The 19,063-nt window shown below is 54.6% G+C and overlaps 1 protein-coding gene across 1 annotated transcript in view; it reads left to right on the forward strand.

The window, feature by feature from the left end:
- Nucleotides 1-18,195, forward strand: part of SLX9 (SLX9 ribosome biogenesis factor) — a 31,038-nt gene extending 12,843 nt beyond the window's left edge. The window contains exons 3-6 of the mRNA XM_079767206.1: nt 6,292-6,360; nt 14,138-14,288; nt 15,292-15,357; nt 16,672-18,195. Coding sequence (XP_079623332.1) covers nt 6,292-6,360; nt 14,138-14,288; nt 15,292-15,357; nt 16,672-16,795 — 410 coding nt within the window. The 3' untranslated portion in view covers nt 16,796-18,195. The remainder of the gene's footprint in view (nt 1-6,291; nt 6,361-14,137; nt 14,289-15,291; nt 15,358-16,671) is intronic.
- The last annotated feature ends 868 nt before the right edge of the window (nt 18,196-19,063 follow it).

The raw sequence follows: 19,063 nt of genomic DNA on the forward strand, positions 1-19,063 counted from the left end.
ATTGTGAAGCAGCTTCCTTGCTCCTGTTTCCTCTCCTGTGTGGGGACGTGTGGCCGTGCGTTCCTCCCACACACAGATTGCTGCTCTGCCCATCTTCTTCTGGTCCTATATTCCTTTATGCTGGAAGGGTGCAGAGAATAAGCCCATTCTGTTCTCAGACGAGCACCTGGGGTATTGGGCCAGCACTTCATCTGTGGTCTCAAATGGGCATCACTAGTCCCAGACTTACGCCCAGAGAGGTGGGCAGCGTGGGGTGGGACTGGAGGAGGATAGGCCTGGTTAGGGAGGCAGGAGCAGAAGTATGGGAGGAGAGCCTCAGCATTGCCACCATGCTGGGTGGGCAGTATGCTGGGTGGGCAGCATGCTGGACGGTCAACACGCTGGACAACTTGGAGGCCACCAAGGGGCGGCGGTGGAAGCATGTCTGCTGGGCTCTGTGGCGGGAGAGCTTGGGGAAGTGGCAGTGGTGAGTGGACAAGGAAGCCACAGTGGAGGGACCTTGTTGCAGGGATACCTGGAGTGTGTGCACCCGCCTTCTGTGTCTCCAGGATTGCTGCTGAGACCCCTATGTCCCCTGGCAGAGAGAGCTCTGGGCCTCACGGCCATGCAGACCACAGTGGCCATGCAGACCACAGTGCTGCGCCTGCATTTTCCCTGTGCACACGCTGGAGCTTCCCGCTGTGCCTCTGACCCACGGCAGGGGTTCCCTCTGAAGCCGGAGTCCGAAGCAGGTGCAGGCCCAGGACTGCTCGGCAGAGGGCGGCAAAGCTGCATCCTCTCTACAGCCCAGCTCAGGTTGGAGAGGCTGGCCCTGCTCTGGAGAGGAGCTGGGGAAGGCCCGGCTCCAGCGCACAGGGAGCCCTCAGGCTTCCCAGCGGTTATTCAGGAGTTTTCCACCTTTCCTCCCGCCTTGCAGTCAGGGGTAGTACAGACGCTTAGGCCACTTCCCTTCCTCGCCTCCACCCCACCCCCAGCTGTGAAAGGGGAACCAACAAAGAGGGGCTATGGAGGGGGAATGACTGCCTCAGAGCAGCCAGTTTCTGGACAGACCACCTGGTGTTGTTTGTAGGGTGTGTGGGTCCCCTGAGGACAGTGGGTGGCATTTGGGAGCCTATTCCTGCCATGTTTGTGCTGCTAGCCGTCGGAGATGGCTACATCCTCTATGGTTGCAGCTGCTGGCTTTGAGCTCTTGCATGTCTCCTGGGCCCTGGTGTCTGCTTTGGGGAGTAGGTTCTCGATGGGAATGCCTCCACCAGGCCCTGGGGAGGTCATCCACTGTCTCCAAGGCCATCCTGGCCAGCAGGGCCCGAAGGCCTGTGTGCTTGGCCGAGTGCAGGACCAGAGGCGAGGACATGCTGTGGCTCTGACCCTGCAGTGGCATAGGGGAAGTAGGGAGGGGCCCTGCTGCTGGGTTGCTGTCACCTGGTCTGCATGGAGCCCGTTCTTTTTAACAGACAGAAAGCAGGGACGGGCAAGGGCAAGGAAGGAACCCCGGAGGACTCTACCTGGGCATTTTGAGAGGGAAGGGGTTGGAGCAGGATGAATGGCTGTGCAGATAAAAGCATAGGGGTGGAATTGCTGAGGCAAATGGGCGGCCATTGAAAATGCCAGTAGTCGGTGCCAGTGTGCCTTGTGAAGGCGCTGCCCATGGAGCTTCTACCCAGTGCTCACAAGTCTGCTACTGGTTTGTGCCAGCCAGTTCCAGACTCGGTTCTCTGCCATATGAAGGGTGGACAGTGGGGTCTGGTTTGTAAAATGTGCTCTTACTGGTAGAATGAGCTTTTTTGTTGTTAATCCTCACCCAAGGATATTTTTCCATTGATTTTTAGAGAGAGTGGAAAGAACGGGGAGAAACATCGATGTGAGAGAGACACACCAATTGGTGGCCTCCTGTACTCGCCCCAACCAGGGCCAGGGATCGGGCCTGCACATGTCCTTGACCAGAATTGAACCAGGACCCTTTAGTCTGTAGGCCGACGCTTCATCCACTGAGCCAAACTGGCTAGGGGCTAGGGACTAGTACGAGTTTTCATTAGCTGCGTTTCTCTGTAAAGGGCCCATTCATGTCCTTTTCCTAGTTTTTGTCTAGGCTTTTTCTTACTGGTTTGGAAGAGCTATAGGAAAAACCTGTTTGTTATCTGCAGATGTTTGTCTCCCCCCTCCCCCCACCTCATTGGTAGTGCACATAATTTTTTGAATTTGTTCACTTTTTTTTTTCTCTGCAGAGGTTTTAAATTTGCATGTGGTTGCCTAGGTGGTGTGGCTCAGTGATTGAGCATCGACCTACGAACCAGGAGGTCATGGTTCGATTCCTGGTCATATGCCCAGGTTGTGGGCTCCATCCCCAGTGGGGGGCATGTCGGAGGCAGCCAGTCAATGATTCTCTCTTATCACTGATGTTTCAATCTCTCTCTCCCTCTCCTTTCCTCTCTGAACTCAATAAAAATATGTATATATTAAAAAAAAAAAATGTGTGTAGCCAAATCTGTGTTTTTTGTAGTACTTTTGTGGCTTTATTTTTTTATTTACATATTAATCTATTGGGACCTTACAGAGGGAGGTAAATGATTCCTGCTTTATTTTCCTCCCAAACCTGTGTCTTAGGTTGTGTTTACCATTGTGGTGAGGAGACCGTGGGTATCACAGATGCCTTTGTATTTTGTGACTTCGGTCACCTCAGCTATAACCTGTAGTTGTCTCATTGCCTGTGCCCAGGTCCTTTCCCACAGCGTTGTTGATGTCGTTGATAGAAAGGCTGATTACAAACTGATTTTCCTTATTGTTCCATTAGAATGTACTCATGTGATATCCCGTTAGCCATATCCTCCCGAAATGCAACACCTGTGAAACCGTATCCTGTCCTGACTATCCCCACTGGTGGCAGCTGTGGTGACTGGACAAGGACTGGGAGTTGGGGTGGGCCTCCCGGGTACAGGGGTGGCCCTGGGGCAGGCAGACGGGCATCTTCTTGCTTGAACTTTGCGTTCCGTTCCTTGAGGCTCCTTTATGAGAACAGAGCAGAGGGTTACTGACCTCATCAACACTGCTGTAGTTGCAATCCCGTTTTCTGGATGAGAAGACTGAGGCTCATATAGCTGTCCAAGTTGTGTCTCTACAATCAAAGCTCCAAAGTTCATTGTTTTGTTATGTACAGCAGCGTCTTACCTTCTACTTTTCTTGTGAAAGCAACCTGTGCCTGAGTTTGCACCCGGCCTTCTCTGTGGGCTGCTGGGTGCCTTTTGGGTCCACACCCAGGGTTACTGCTGCACCCAAAGGCTGTGGAGGCACCTCAGGCGGGCTTAGGGCAGGCTCAGGCACTGGGAGAAGCCCGCTGTGCTGAGCAGGAGGCCCAGGGTGGCCAGCCCCACCCTCCCTGCCTGTGCTCAGCTTGGTTGGTTGATTGTTTTAAATGTTTTTATCTTAGGTTCTGGAGAATGTTACTCATCTTTAAGATAAGAACAAACTGCTCGCTGGGTCACATGGACACTCCAGGTTGGCCAGGCCTGCCCTGGACTAGGCAGTCCTGGTACCTGCCCAGGTTCAGGTTGAGCCCTCAGGCTGCTGACCTGCCCCAGAGTGTGGAGTCACTCTCACTTTGTCATTCGGATGCCTCGCCCCCTCCCCCGTGGCCAGTGTGGACTTGGGGCGTGTCCAGAAGGTGCCATGGGGCCTGACACGTAGCACCTCACTCCTGGAAAAGGGCTGTAATCCCATGAAGTCATGTGCCCCAGGCTTATTCATGAGCAGGATCTCACCTGGCTCTCGACAGAACTTGTTCCTTCGTTGTTTTTTCTTAGATGTCATGGATCTGTTGTAACAGCCAAGCACATCTGCGGGAAGTAAAGATGTCAGGACGTGCATCTCATATAGAACGTCCTGGGCTTAAGCCACCTTATCGCTGGGGACCCAGTTAAGGCCAAGGAAGTGCAGCAGCCTGGAGTTTGCTCCATTTTTAGAGCTGGAAGCAGAGAAGCTGTCAGTATGTCCAACGTCTCTGACCTACCGCCCTCCCACGTGCGTGCCCTTATGCCACAGCCCTGACGTCGGGGAGAAAGTCGTTGGACTGCATCGTCTTTGTGCTCCAAGAGTGGCGCACCTGCCAGCCTGGCACCGTCCGCTCCCCCTAGTGCACATTCCCCCGGGTGGGGTGGGGGTGGGGAGACTCTGTCTGGGTGCTCCAGCCTGTCCAAACAGAATCCAGTGCCACCTGACATGCCAGCTGGCACTATTGGGCTTTCTTGAGGCCCCACGGCTTCAGACACACTGACTATCTTTGTTCAGCTGGGACTCCGGTCTGGCCAGCATGGGGCAGTGGCTCACACCCAGTGCAGTGGGCACCATGCTGCATGCTGGTGGGCCTCCCACCCCGAATGTGCCTGTTGGGGAAAAGGGTTCTGTATCTCGCTCCCCACCCCCTGCCTGCCAGGGAGGAGATGGCAGTCTGGGGACCAGCGAGGCAGACCCGAGACACTGCGTGTCCTGCAGTTGGGGCCATGTGCATTATCTGGGTGCTCTGAGGAGCTGCACCTACGTACACTTCTTGGTTCATAGGTTCTTTGGGGGAATAAACCCCCAAATCCCATGTCCCCAGTACCCCTCCAGTGGCCTGGTCCCAGGGGTGCTGGTGAAGCTTCAGCGGGGTCCAGCCAAGTACATGGTACTGCGGAGGCCTGATGGCTGTGGGCCCACCTCACACTCTATTCCAGGCCTGAGCCACAGCAGTTCCCCGTGACCTGGCCCCCCTCTAAGCTTTGCTTTTCTCATCTGTAAAATGGGACTAGTCATGGGGTCACTGGCATAAATGTGCCCAGTGCTCCTAACGGTCATCAGGTTTCTCCAGGTAGTTAGCAATGTCATATGCTAGTGAGTGTGACGGGGTCTTGGCGCCTGGTAACTGATTGCTGCATTTTCTCGTGGGGAGTGGGCAGATGAGGGTCACAGGCGGCTGCTTTACAGGGAGGAGAGGGGAGGGGAGGGGAGGGGAGGGAAGGTGAGGTGAAGCTCGGGCCTGCCTGAATGCGGGAAGCACAATGCTCTGAGTTACTCAAGAGAAGATGGGTGTCTTAGTTAGCTCAGGTGGCCATCACAAAGCACCACAGCCCAGGTGGCTCACACACCAGGAGGGCTGGTTCCTCCTGAGGCCTCTCTCCTTGGTGTGTAGACAGCCGTCTCCTTCCTGTGTCCTCACATGGTCATCGCTCTGTGCATGTCTGTGTTCTAATCTGCTCTTGCTATAGGGACACCAGTCTTACTGGATTAGAGCCCACCCATGTGACCTCATTTCAACTTAATTACCTCATTAAAGACCCTCTCCCCCAACACCGCCATGTTCTGGGGTACTGGGATGAGGTCTTTCACGTGTAAATTTGGGAAACACAGTTTAGCCCATAACAGTAGAGATGTGCAGACAGCCATGGGTGGTGAGGACAGGGTCATGAAGGAAGGGAAGGCCACAGACCTGGGCACTTGAATCCCACAAAGTAAGAGCAGACAGCGCTGTGGGATGGGACAGGCGCTGAGAGGAGTAGGGTGGGCAGTGGGAGGGTCAGCTACAGAGCTGGGAACAAAGGAGAAGGTGTGTGTTGTACCCCACACATGCTGGAGGTGAGGCTGGGGACATCCCCACATGGCAGGCGAGAGTGGACAGAGGGCTCTGGGGGAAGGCATTTTATTATCCTGGTTGATTCAGCGACAAGATGTGGGACCACCACTTGCTTAGACTGGGCTCACCTGCGTCCTCTTAGTCGGGGACTGTGAGCCGAGCCCAGTGTGCTCAGGTCCCGGACTCAGCAGAAGGGGAGCCTTGGTGCTGAGGTGCTCACCTGTTTTCCATAGCTTGTGGCTCCTCCTTGAGTTGTGTGGCCCTCTCTTGTCAGCATGCTTATGCAGCAGCCCTCCTGAAAGTCATCCTGGGTTTGGGGTGGCGAGGAGGTAGGTGAAGGCCTGCCTGGCATCCTGGGGCAGCCCCGTGGTTAGTGCCAGGCTGTTGCCTCAGAGGGACCCCTGTGCTTAGGGCACCCTCCTGACATTGTGCTGATGTGCAGTGTCGTGTCCCCAGCACTGCAGGAGCCGCTGCTCCATCTTTCCCTGGGGGCTGTGAGAGCTGGGGCTGGCCTCGCCCCTAGGTGCAGCCCGGCTGCTGTGGGCACGGTGGCCCATGGGGGGGCAGTGCTGCCTGGCACTGTCAGAACCTGCCCAGTTCTGTTCCCGGGCTCTGTGGGTGGGGAACTTGAGACTTTGTCCTGCGGGAACGGGCACGCTCCACTCACTGCACGTGTGCTCTGTCCTCAGGTGCCGAGGCGAAGACGATTTTGCCCAAGAAGGAGAAACTGAAGCTGAGGCGTGAGCGGTGGCTGCAGAGTAAGTGCATCCCCTGTCTCCTGGCGGTGACATGGCTCACTCATAGCCAGGAGGGCACAGGCTTCCTCATCCTCTGCACCTCTCGAGGACTGGGGTTGGGGCTCATGCTCAACGGCTGGCTTGGAACCCCTTTCAAGGCCCCACCGTGGCTGGTGGGGGGACTGGGCCTCGGCAGCATGCCTGCAATGGCCTATGATGTGACAGGCAGATGGCCCCAGAGGAGGTGGCTCTCTGAGTTTCTGCAAAGCCTTGGCTTACTTCTCCCTAAGAAAACGGTCTCAAGAAGGTAAAAAATGCATGTAAAAAATGGTTGCTTTTAGTTTGTATGTAAAAAATGATTGCATGTAAATAATGATTGCTTTTAGTTCTGTGATGAATTTGTAATTACAAAAGGACACCTGCTGGTCGTGAGTCCTTTAGGACACATAACTGTGTAAAGTGGTAGATGGAGTCATGTCCCTTTGGCGAGTGTCCTTTCAGACCCCCAGGCACGCACCTGCTCAGGGCATCTGCGCAGGGCGTTCTGCGTGATCCCAGGACTCCTGGGTCCCGGTCTTCTGGGGGTCAGCGGGGCCTTTCTCTCCAAGTACCTGTCTCTAACGGCGGGTTTCCTTCGTGCATTGCTGGCCAAACGTCTTGTGACAGGTCGAATGCCACTCTTCCCACTAATTTTGTTTTGGAAAATATAGTCGTTATTTTTCATGATGCTGAGTATTTGCTAATGTTTTTCTAAATACTTTCTTGTGAAGATTGTTTTGTAATTTTCTTCCTTACTGTTTTTAGTGTGATTCTGCTGACTTTCTGTATCCGGGTTCTTCATCCTTTGATTCAACCCACCTTGATAGAAAATACAGTCACATGCCACTTGATGGGGACAGGTCAGAGAAAGGCCTTATTAGGGAGAACGTCACAGAGGCAGTTATACTCACCTGATGGCGCAGCCTATACTGCACACCTAGGCTGTATGGTACAGCCTCTTGCTCCTGGGCTGCAAGCCTGTGTAGGAGATGACTCTACAGAACTAGGTTAAATCAAGCACAGGAGAGATGACGCAGTCAAGAGATGAGATAAACACCTCGTGTATGAGGCTGCTGCAGTGTGACACAGCTACTGCTTTACAGGAAACTTGTTGTTGTTAATCCTCACCCAGGGAAATTTTTTCCATTGATCTTTTTTTAGAGAGTGGAAGGGAGGGAGAGAGAGAGAAACATCAATATGAGAGAGACACATTGATTGGTTGCCTCCTGCATGCACCCAGACTGGGGCCGGGGATCGAACCTGCAACCAGTGTATGCTCCCTTCACCAGAAATTGAACCCAAGACCCTCTGGTGCCTGTGCTGATATTTTAACCACTGAACATACTTTTTTTTTTTTTTTTTTTTAAGTAGAAAGAGGATACTCTAAAGCAGGGGTCCTCAAACTTTTTAAACAGGGGGCCAGTTCACTGTCCCTCAGACCGTTGGAGGGCCGGACTATAGTTTAAAAAAAACTGAACAAATTCCTATGCACACTGCACATATCTTATTTTGAAGTAAAAAAACAAAACGGCAAAAACACCAGCATGTGGCCCGCGGGCCGTAGTTTGAGGATGCCTGCTAAAGTAATGTAGTAGCCCTAGCTGGTTTGGCTCGGTGGAGAGAGTGTTGGCCTGCAGACCAAAGGGTCCTGGGTTTGATTCCGGTCAAGGGCACATGCCTTGGTTGCAGGCTCCTCCCAGGCCCAGGCCCTGGTCAGGGCACATGCAGGAGGCAACCACTCGATGTGTTTCTCTCACATCGATATTTCTCTCTGTCTTTCCCTCTCTCTTCCACTTTCTCTGAAAATCAATGGAAAAATATCCTTGGGTGAGGATTAACCCTACCAGACCGCTGTACCCATTTTTCGGTCATTTCCAAATCTGCCGCTATACCGCTGTACCTAATTTTCGGTACTTTGCCTAGTACCTATTTTCTACAATGTCTCCAAGTTCCATCTTATTCTAACCACTTGTTTGCATGTAACTAACATTTTTCTATATCATGTTGATTTTTTCTCTTTAATGCTCAGGAGCCCAGGTATAGGGGACAGTTAGGTTCAGGGCCTCAGGTCTGGTAGGTTTAAAAACAAAACAATAAAATAATGTAGTAAATGCATAATGTAACATAGTTGTTTGTTATCATGATCAGGTATTAAGTACTGTACACAGTTGTATGTGTTGTAATTTTTAAAGCTCTTGTCACATATCTGTTCATCTGTTCAGTCATGTCTGCCTATCCATCTTCCGATCCATGTTTTATCTTTGCATTCCTAAGTAAGTGCAGACACCAGTACACTTTCTCCCAAATAATTTGGCTAGAATTCAGTATTTGTTTATGATTTTTTTTATTTTTAGATAAAATTTACATACAATTCAATGCAGATCTTAAGTGTGCCATGGAGAGATTTATGACAATTGTACACACCTGTTTAGCCATAATCTCTTCCACTTCAGAACCTCCCCACCCCATTATGAAATCCCATGACTGCCCAGGGGTGACCACTGCAGTTTCTTTCTGGGTTGCAGTTTAGGTTCACTGCTCCAGACTTCCTGTGAACGGAGTCATGTAGGATGTGCTCTTTCTGTGTTTTTAAAATCCATCCGTGCTGCATGTGGCTGTGGTCCATGCTGGTTTGTTGCTGAGAAGCGTTTCTTTATATGGACATAGTATTCGGTGCCCACTTTCCTGTTGATGGACACCTGGTCTTTTTTCTCTCTTAGCTGCTATGACTAAGGCTGCTATGAACATTCTTTACAAGTCTTTTTGTGGACATATGTTTTCATTTCTCTTGGGTAAATACTTGGGAATGGAACGCTGGGTCATAGGGTAGTTGTATGTTTAGTTTTACAAGCAACTACCAGATGTTTCTCTAAAGTGGTTGTGCATTTACACTTCTACCAACGACGTTGGGAGCTCTGGCTGTGGCATGGCTTTGCCGGCATGTGGTGGTGGCTGTCAGCTCAGCACAAAGTGGTAGCTCATAGTGGGATTCATGTTCATTGCCATGAACCAGCCTCTTCATGTCTTAGCTGCCCGTTTGTGCATCCTTTTCCCTCGAGTGTTTCCTGGGGCTCTTTGCCTTTTTATTACTGTGCTCTAAGGATCCTAATGTCCTGCACACCAGTCCTTGGACACCTGTGTGTTTCGCAAATAATTTTCTCTCTAACCGTGACTTCTGTTCTAAAAACTTCATCATTTTGGCTTTTATATTTAGGTTTCTGATCCATCTTGAATGTTTGTCTGTGGTAGAGCGCCTCGCCCCCCCCCCCCCCCGCCCCCCATGTGGTTATTCAATTGCTTTGGTGTCTTTGTGACTTCAAATGGCCTCCTGTTGCTTGTACTTAGCAGGTCCTGGGCAGTCTGGATGGCTGTACCTCAGATTAAGTCTTGGACTCAGATACGGAAGTCCTTCTGTCTTAAGATTGCTTTGAATACTCCAGGTCTTTGGCATTTCCGTATAACTCTTAGCATTGGCTAGTCAATTTCAAAAACCACCATCCCCAACAAAAATCTAGTAGGTATTATGATTGAGATTGCTTTAAATCTATAGGTCAGCTTTGGGAGAATTTTGTTTTAACAATATTGACTCTTTGAGTCCATGGACATGGTATATCTCCCCAGTTACTGAGATTTTTCTTCAGTTTCTGTCATCAGTGTTATGTAGGTAAAGATCTCACATGTTTTGTTTTGTTTTTTAATATATGTTTTTTGCTGTTTTATAATTTTAAAGCTATTATAAATGGAATCTACATTTTCCAGTTTTTGGTTAGCACATAAAACTATTTTTTCATCTTCCTTCCAAGCTTTGTTTCAGAGTCTTCTTGTCCTCTGACTGCAGTGACTCAGACCTTTGGTGCAGTGATAAGAGCTGTGAGATTCTTTCCTGGTCTTGGGGGCCAGGGGCTGAGGCCATGCTGGTGTCCTACCAGCCTGCTTTGCTCAGGAGGAGGAATCCCAGGCACGTGTTGCATAAGGCAACTTGAAGTCAAGTGCTTTGTTTCAGGCTCTATTTACATGGAACTTCCCTTCAGTCATTTGTAAATTAGCACACATGGGCTGGGGAGTCAGGAGGAATGACAGGGACGCTCTGTTGTCGCCTGTCTTCTGAATCCTGTTATGGGCATGGCTGGGCTTTCAGGGAGCTGGTGCCAGCCATCCGGGGCACCATATCGAAATGCAGGTTTCAGCCCATAAAAATTTTCCATGTTCAGCAGAGCCATTGTGGTTGGTTTTAGAGACCTGATTTGCATATGTTTGCTTCCCCTTTTTTTGTTAATCCTTACCTGAGGGTAGTTTTTCCATTGATTTTTAGAGAGAGTGGAAGGGAGGGAGGGAGAAAAGGGGGAGAAAGAGAGACAGAGAGAAACATACATGTGGGAGACACAACAATTGGTTGCCTCCCCTGGCCAGGGCCTGGGATGGAACCTGCAACCCAGGTACAATCCAGGTACATGCCCTTGACCAGGAATCGAATCCGTGACTCTTCGGTACGTGGGCTGACACTCTAACCACTGAATCACACCAATCAGGGCCCTGTGAAGCTTTCTTCTTTGCACCTCCAGCTAGTTTTAAATTAAACCTCTTAGGATGAACAGCTTTGTCAGTCAGTGGGAACCTTCTTGCACCGTCTTGGGGGAGAGAATGTAGGGGCAGGACACAGCCTCCCGTGCCCCCAGCCAAGCCCCTGCAGATGCTCCCCAACTGTCATTGCTTCAGCTCTTGCTGCTTTAGACCACAGAGTTGACAGGAGGGACTTTTCCTTGTCCCCCTTTGCTCTCGAGTGGGCTGGCCATGAAATCCTGCTCTGGGGGGACAAACATCAGCACGTGGGTCAGTTCAGTCCGGCACCCTCAAAGGGGTTTCCTGAGAGAAATTAATGGAGGGGCTATGCATGGATTAGGTACAGAGGTGTGGAGGGAGCCAGTGAGGTGATGAGGCCCCAAGGCCCTGGGAAACCAGGACCAGCTTGGTGTGCCTTTTTAGTCAGCATGTGTCAAAGCTGTGCCTGTTGCCTGTGGGTCTACCCTCTAATTAATTTTTAGGAGCAGTGGGAGGGAGGGAGTCACTTTTCGGCCAGGAGGGGGCTGGTCAAGTGGTCTTCTGAAGCACTGCTTCAGTCCTTGTCTCCCTGGGAGGCCCTCTTGCATGTGGTCTGTTTGAATTTCTGTCCTTTCATAGTCTGCTGTAATATCCAGTAGGCACACTCTTGTGTCGTTGCTTGTTTTTTTCTAAAACTGTTTTGGCTATTATGCATTTGGTCTTTTTAAAAAATCAGATGTAGAACTAGTGTCCCTGGTTGGGTAAGACTCCTGTGGGCTCTGACTGACGTGTCAGACTTGGGGTTGGTGGGCGGCGGAGCTGGCCCTGCAGGCCGTCGCGGCAGCTGGTGTGTCCTCCCTCAGGCGGAGGCCTGCCGTCCACCCCCTCCCTGGGACCGCACCGACTGCCGGGACTGGCGCGGAGTCGCAGTCTCCTTTCCTTGCTCTGCTGCGTGACGAGGGTGGCTAGTGTTTCGCCAACACGGGTGATATTTACTACTGGCCTGTCTGGAAGGTCATCTGTGTCAGATTAAGGCAGTTCCTCATCTGTGGTTTGTCATTGTCATTATGAGTGGCAATAGTTCTGCCGGGTTCTTTTTGGCACTCGTGGTGACTAATGGCCTTCCCCAGGCCAGTCAGACTTGCCTGCCTCAGATGCTCCCCAGCTGGGCACCACACATTAATTTAAAAAGCTTTGGCTTTCATTGGTTTAGTGTTTGCTTCCGTCCTCCTGAGAGCCACGGGCTCTGCTGGGTCCTGGTGTGGCGTTGGTACCCTGCCTGTGGTCCAGGGCACCCCCCTCCTGTCTCCTTCCCATCTCCTTCCCCAGCCTGAGGCTACCACCCTGAGACCCTAAGGTTCCCCCCTACTCCTCCCCCCGCCCCCCAGGGTGCTTGAGCTCTCTGGGAAGAGGCATCTGGGGTGACAAGGTGCTGGGCAAACAGTTTGCCCTTGACCGGGAAGGATGGGAACACCTGAATTATCACCTCATGGGCCCTAATAACTCCGGGCTCTGAGGGATGGTATGGGGCTTGGTGCACAAGGACCCAGGAGAGTGGGTAGTCTGTCCCCTGGACTCAGCTATTTGGGGCCAGGAAAACAACCCTCTCTCCACAGGGCCCTTCGGGGGGCGGGGAGGGCCGGCATGTGTCCCTGATTGGGCTCGGTCAGGGTGGGCCTTCCAGAGCTTGTTCCGGCCATCCTGGGGCTGCAGGCCGGGAGAGGAGCTGGCCTTTGGGAGGCCTGCCAGGCACTGCTCCCTGGTAGATGAGGAGTGTCAGTTTCTGGAAAGTCGCCTCTTGAAAACGCCTGTTCGGGTCCTCACTTTCACACCCTTGCCGGGGGCCCTGTGCCGTGCACATCCTCTGCACTGATCAGTGGGCTGTCCTGAGTCTGTCCTTATGCATGGGGTTTCCCAGCCAGGACCCTGTGCTGTACCTGCTCTGTGCCTGGTGGCCATCACTGTTGTGTGGAGGCCTCCTGCATCCGCCCTGCGGGGCTGCCGGCAGCCACAGCGCTCTGCCGCCCTGGCCATGGAGGCACGGGAATGCACAGGGGGCGCGGGGGGGCGGGGGGGGGCGCCCTTCACTGGGCACTGGCTGCCTCTCCTCCAGGGGCACCTTGTGCTCTGCGAGGAGCTGGCTGTGAATTGTCCTGGTCCTTTGTCAGGAAGGGGGTTTTAGTTCCCGGTTAGATGTGATTCAGAGTCTGCACCCCGTTATTTATAGCCCAACAAACCAGGGTGAGGTGAGTGTCAAGCTCAGGTCTCACCCCAAGCCCATCACTGTCCTCATTTCCAAGTGTTTGTAGTAGCAGAGCCTTTTTTTTATAAAATCCGGTGCAGAGCCAGTTAAAGATCAGTTAGCACAGGTTCAGTTAGCAGAGCGGCCTCTGGCCCTCCCCGGGCCCATCTAGGCTGCCAATGGCGGGCCTGGCCCCTGCATCCCTGGGGAAGGGAGGGCCTTTGTGCAAGATCCGCAAGCCCACCAGCGAGCCAGCATTTTCCACAAGCCACACTGGAAATCACATGTTTTTTATTAGCAATTTTTAGCATGTATTTTATTAGCAATTTTGAAATAAATGTATTTTTTAATGGAAATTAAATTGCCAGGCCATGCTCTATTCAAGCCCTGCCCAAACCTCTTTCTAGGGCACAGGCCGCTGCATGCCACTGACCGCAGCCTCACCCTCGAGCTCTTCTACACCCTGCTCTGCCCCGCCACCTTCTCCTCTGTCCCGCTGCCTCCTTCCCAGGGCTGTGAGACCCCCGCAGCACTCGGCCCCTCACCCATTTCCGTGTTAGGAAGCCGGCTCCCCTCTCCCCAAACTGTCACCTCTTCCCACGGGGACTCTCCCTTCAGGTGCATCCCCAGGAGGCGCTCGGGGAGCGAGCAAGAATGGGATGCACCCTCCAACCTCTCTGTGACTGTGTGGCTCTCCGCAGCCACTAAGAGCCTAGGCCCTGTGACCAAGTCCCTTTTCAAGAGGAAAAGTCCTCCGTGTCTCATCATCAGCCCTGTAATTTAAGCACACCTCTCTGATTAGGGGAGAAATAGCTCGGAGCCAGATCGCCCCCCAATTCCCAGGGCGGCTTGGAGGTGCCAGCCAGCCAGAAACTAGGGGCCTGCTGTGGGCAGGAAGGAGGCAGCCCAGACTTGGACTCAGATGGCTGGCTCCTCAGCCTTCTGCTCCCTCGCTAACTCCTTGTTTCCCTTCCTCAGAAATCGAAGCCATAAAGCTGGCTGAGCAGAAACTCAAGGCGGAGCGGAGGCGGCGGGCCACGGTGGTGGTGGGGGACCTGCAGCCCCTCCGGGACGCCCTCCCCGAGCTGCTGGAGCTGGAAGCTGACGCCCGGCGGCCACGCACCCGAGGGTGAGTTCCATCTTAGCTTCCTGGAGAGCTCCAAGCGGCGATGGCTCGGCTTCGAGGGAGTTAGCCCAGCCAGGGGTTCTCCGCTGGAAAAACGTCCAAGGGCCGAAGCCCAGACCACGGGGCAGGACTGGGGCTGGCACCGTGGGTGAAAGCCCCGCCCCATGCTACCGAGTGAGGGGTTTACCCGCCTGGCTTTGTCTGCAGTGTCCTTAACTCATGGGAAGCCCGTTGGGGAGGAAGTCATGCCTGTCTTGGGAGCTGCCTACCAGGCCCTGAGGCTGGGGGAGGGTCCTGCTCCCTCTTGCCTCTCTGACGAGACTCCTGGATTTGTCTATACCACGTTGGGGCTGGGAGGAACTGTGGGAGGCCTCAGCCCACCTCCCATTCTGCCTTAGTAAGGCGGGGGTGGGGTGGGGTGGGGTGGAGATCCAGGGCTGTAGGCCTCCGGCCAGTAGGGCTATGCTAGACCCTGTTTTCTGGACCTCCCAGCATATGGCCACCTTCTGGGGGCTCTGGCTGGGGGAAGGGAGCCCTGACCCCAGTTCTGCACATGCAGGCCTGGGAGAGCTGTGGGTGGTCAGCAAGGGACTCACAGCCGGGTGGACATAGGGACTGGGTCAGTGGCTGAAGAGCTGAGCACCGTCCTGGACAGGCAGAGTTGGGACCAAGTCGGGCTGAGCCAGGGTGACAGGAGCATGTGGTGCAGGTGCTGCCCTGGGGGGCCAGAAATTTTTTTCATTTCTACTTAAAAAAAAATCCCAATTAAAGATGAGGGCCTCTGACCTGGAGCTGAGTTGGCCAGGACTGGGCAGTTTTTCTTTCCCTCCCCCCTCGTCTGGGTCCTTCTCCGCGAAGCCTCTCCTGCTCCCAGAGTCTTCCTTAGGGGAGGGTGCTGGTCCCAGCACCATCCCAAAGCCTAACTGTGGGCTGCAGCCTCAGAGATGCGCTCTGGCAGACATTCCAGGTGAACTGGGCGTGGCCCTGATCTGTTCTCTGTCCACAGAACAAGCAGCAAGCCCCGGCCAGCGGAGCTCAGCCGGATGAGCGCGGCGCAGAGGCTCCAGCTCCTGTGAGTACCGCCCCCCACCGCCAGGGCCCCCAACCTCAGTCTACTTGGGTGCCGTGGCAGCTCAGCCAGGCCACCTCTGAGGCACAGCCTGGTTGGCGTGAAGTAGCCTGTTTCCAGGGGGAGGTCAGGAAGCCCCTTCCCCTGAATGAGGAGGGGAGCAGCTGCCGGCTCTTGGGGGCTGCCCTCGGGCCCCAGTCCTGCATTTGGGGTGGGGAGGGTGTCCCAGATATTGTCACCTGGCTCAGGTAATTACTTGTCCAGTGGGTAATTACTTGTTCAAGTTCTCCCGTTAACAACCAGGAAAGCTGGGGCCTGGCATGGTGTGGCCTTGCCCACAGTCACACATGCAGGGCAGAGCACAGGCTGTTCCCCCCCCCCCCCCCCCCCACACACACACACATGCACGCACCACACACAGGCCATTCCCACCACAGCAGGCCCATGTGAACTTGTCCTGGAGCTGCCACCTGAGGTTTCTGGCTGGGTCTCTCTGTTTCGGGGCCAGAGGTGTTGTCCCCCAGGAACACCTAGCCAGGCAGCAGGGACCATGGCTGGGCTTCAGGGCCTGCAGAGCTCGAGCTGCCCAGCGCTTCCAGGAGGCGGCATGCCCGCGCGTGCACCCAGGGCCGGCTGGGTTCAGAGACAGGCGTGCGGGGAAAGCAGCCTGCACTGTGGACTCAGGCCCAGGGCTCCTGCAGGAGGAGAGGATCACCTCCCTTCTCAGGCAGCGGTGCCGCCTGGGCTGTGGGCACACACAACTCCTGGCCCTGGGTTCCCGCAGTGGCCGCGTCTATTTTGGCAGCGCTGGCGGGAGGGCGCCTCTTATATAAGGCTGTGTGTCTGCATGGTGTGTGCAGGCTGCTGCCTCCCTGCATTTGGCAGCCTTTCGCTTTTAATAGCAGCTCCTTGTCAAGGTTGGGGACGAGCCCAGAATCCCCTCCCTGGGGAAGGGGCAGGGATGCTAGCGCCCCAACCCCATGTGTGGGCCCAGTGGCTCCAGGGTCACTCTGTGACCAGGAGGAGGCCCAGGGCAGCTTCTCTCCTACCCAAAGCCCTGCTCAGCCCTTAGTCCCCTTGGCCTGACCCGCCCCCTCAAGAAGCTCAGGCTGCCTTGCTTAGTCCCCACCCTGCGCTCAGCCCTTTGCTGGTGTCCCCCCCGTGGTGATTCGGCCTCTCCTGTCTAATCCAGGGTTCAGCCTGCCCTGTGGTGCCTGGGTGTGGGGTAGCCCAGCTGAGGTGGGTCCTGGGTGCTGAATACTCATCCCACCACCCCAGGGGCGTGGAGTCTGCTGACCTCCAACCTCAATTTTTCAGTGAGGAAGAAAGGACTCGCTTCCGGGACCTACTGGCCAGTCCCACCTACAGAGCCAGCCCCCTGCAGACCATCGGGCAGCAGCTGGCCCGGCAGCTGCAGCTGGACGGCGGTGGCCTGCTCTGACCTGGCCTGGGGTGTGCCGTGAGCTCCAAGGATGCACATGAGGTGCCAGAGAGGGCCGACTCCTCGCCATTATCTCCTGGATCCTGGAGGCAGCCTCCTCGGCTCTTGTTAGGGCCGGTGGGGCAGACCCTCCTGCCCCCTCTGGAGGGTGAATAAACGCCGCTGAACTCTGGCAGTGGGACCGCGCTTCCTTCTGTGCCTTGGCTGTCCCGTGAGCAAGACAGTTACTGTTACAAGTCCCGGGTTTGAAGGTTGGGCTGTAGAAACATTGACTGAAACCTTCCATCTGAGGATGTGGAAGGGGGTGGGTACCTTTCTCAGACCTACAGGAATGAGATGGGGTTTGTGCTGTGCGGGGACCAGCTGACCACGACCTCAGGGCAGTGGAGGATGTGTGGCTCAGGAGGGTGGGCCCTGGGTCCTCTGCTCGAGGTCCCTGGTCACTGGTTGCTGGAATTGCCTCGGAGCCTTGGCTGGTGTGGGTCCCACCCTCAGACGGCTGGATGACTGGACTGATGGCTGCCTCGGGGTTGCTTGTGGCCACCTTCCCAGCATCCACCATGCCTGATGCACCATGTGCCAGCCCTCAGAGGGACTCAGACACATGTGTGCTCCACGTACTGGCTTTCTCCAGGTTTGTCCTGGACAGAGAGGGTGCATGGAGCCCATGTAACATCAGCCAGTGGGGTGAGTCAGGCCCAGCAACTGCACCCCTCAAGGTCCTGTGCTGCTTGAAGCCAGTTCTTGTACAAACGGCGGCTGTGCTGCTTCTGGAATGTTCCTTGTGCAGCGATAAAGCCGGTGCCGGCAGTCTGGGCTGAGGTCATTGTGCTGAGACGTGGGGCCCAGCCCCTCATGCTTCCATGGGTTCTCGCCCGGTGACTGGGGTTTTCCAGGGTGCCTGCTTCCAGGCTATCGGAGAGCCAGCTGGCTGGCGGAGATAGCAGGACGCCGGCCTTCCGGGCCTTTCTCTGATGTACTCCTAGGGCAGCTGGCCCCCTGCTCCTGGGCCTGAGACAGCAGGTCCGCATGAAGAAAGAAGCCTCTTAATTTCAAGTCAGAGAGACTCGGCCAAACGGTTTTCTTCTAAAGATGTTCAAATGTTGGTTAAAATGACAAGTACATGCATATTCCTGGTGTTGGCCTGTGTTTCTTAAGTTTTTCTTAAGATTGGAGACATCTTACTTGTAAGATTCTTGGTACAAAAATTACTGTGTTTCTGAACCCAAGTGTTTTTCCTGGTACCAGAGGCCTTGGACCATGGAGTCTCCGAGGGGCCTCACGACAGGCCTGGAGCCTGATCCCTACTTGTCCCCTGCACCCAAGGGGTGGCCCTGGGAGCCAGGTGGGCTGGGCACTGGCTAGGACCTTCCCTCCAGAAGGGAAACTGAGGCACAGAGGGGGGACCACCCCCCCCCCCTCCTGTGACAGGCTGAGTGGTGGCCGGGCTCTGGGAGCTTTGGTGCTTTTTGCCGTCCTCAGAGCTTCCTGATGCCCCTTGATCACCGTTACACACTTAGCTCTGCCCTCAGTTTAGGTCAGCACAGAGCTCGGGGTGCCCTGGGAGGAGTGCCTTCTCCCTGCGTTCGTGCCTGGGCTTCTAGCACAGCGGTGATAACTCCCACCTCAGCGTCTCTCCTGGGCTGGGGAGCAGATTCTAATTACATCACAACGTTTAATTAGAGAACCCAGTACCCATCAGCCCTCTGGCTGTCGGGCTCCCTCGGGACCAGCCGCAGCCTTCCCTCTGCCTCCTGCAGGTGCCCGCCCCCTCCCCACCAGCTAATGTGCCCCTCGTCTTCTGGTCTGTCACCTGGCAGGACCCATCATCAATTCCGTCTCATTCATTCCGAGACCCGGGTTCTATCCAAGTGTATGTTGGGCCCCAGCCCTGGGGCCAGGGTCAGCCCGGAGCTGGGCCTCCTAGCGGGCCTCAGGGGCTCCAGGATCACGTGCTGCCTGTTCATGTCTTTTGCTTGATGAGAAGACACTATAGCACAGAGGTATGCCCTGCTCCCCACTCCCCTCCCCAGTTTGGGGAGGGTCAACATGTGGGGTCAGCTCTGCATCCCCCTGGCAGCCTTTAGACCGAGCCCAGAGCACCTGATCCACAGGCTCCCCAGAAAGCCTACCCTTTACCCATATGGACGTCTTTTCCAAAAATAGTCCTTTGCTCCTCAAAATACAGTCTGAGTGGTGTCTTTTAGCTCTTTGTTGTATAGGTGTTAGGCACATAGAAACCAGAGAGGAGTTTAAGGCGGTCCTGCG

The sequence above is a fragment of the Cnephaeus nilssonii genome (genome assembly GCF_951640355.1).
Source record: "Cnephaeus nilssonii genome assembly, chromosome: 3".
NCBI lineage: Eukaryota > Metazoa > Chordata > Mammalia > Chiroptera > Vespertilionidae > Cnephaeus > Cnephaeus nilssonii.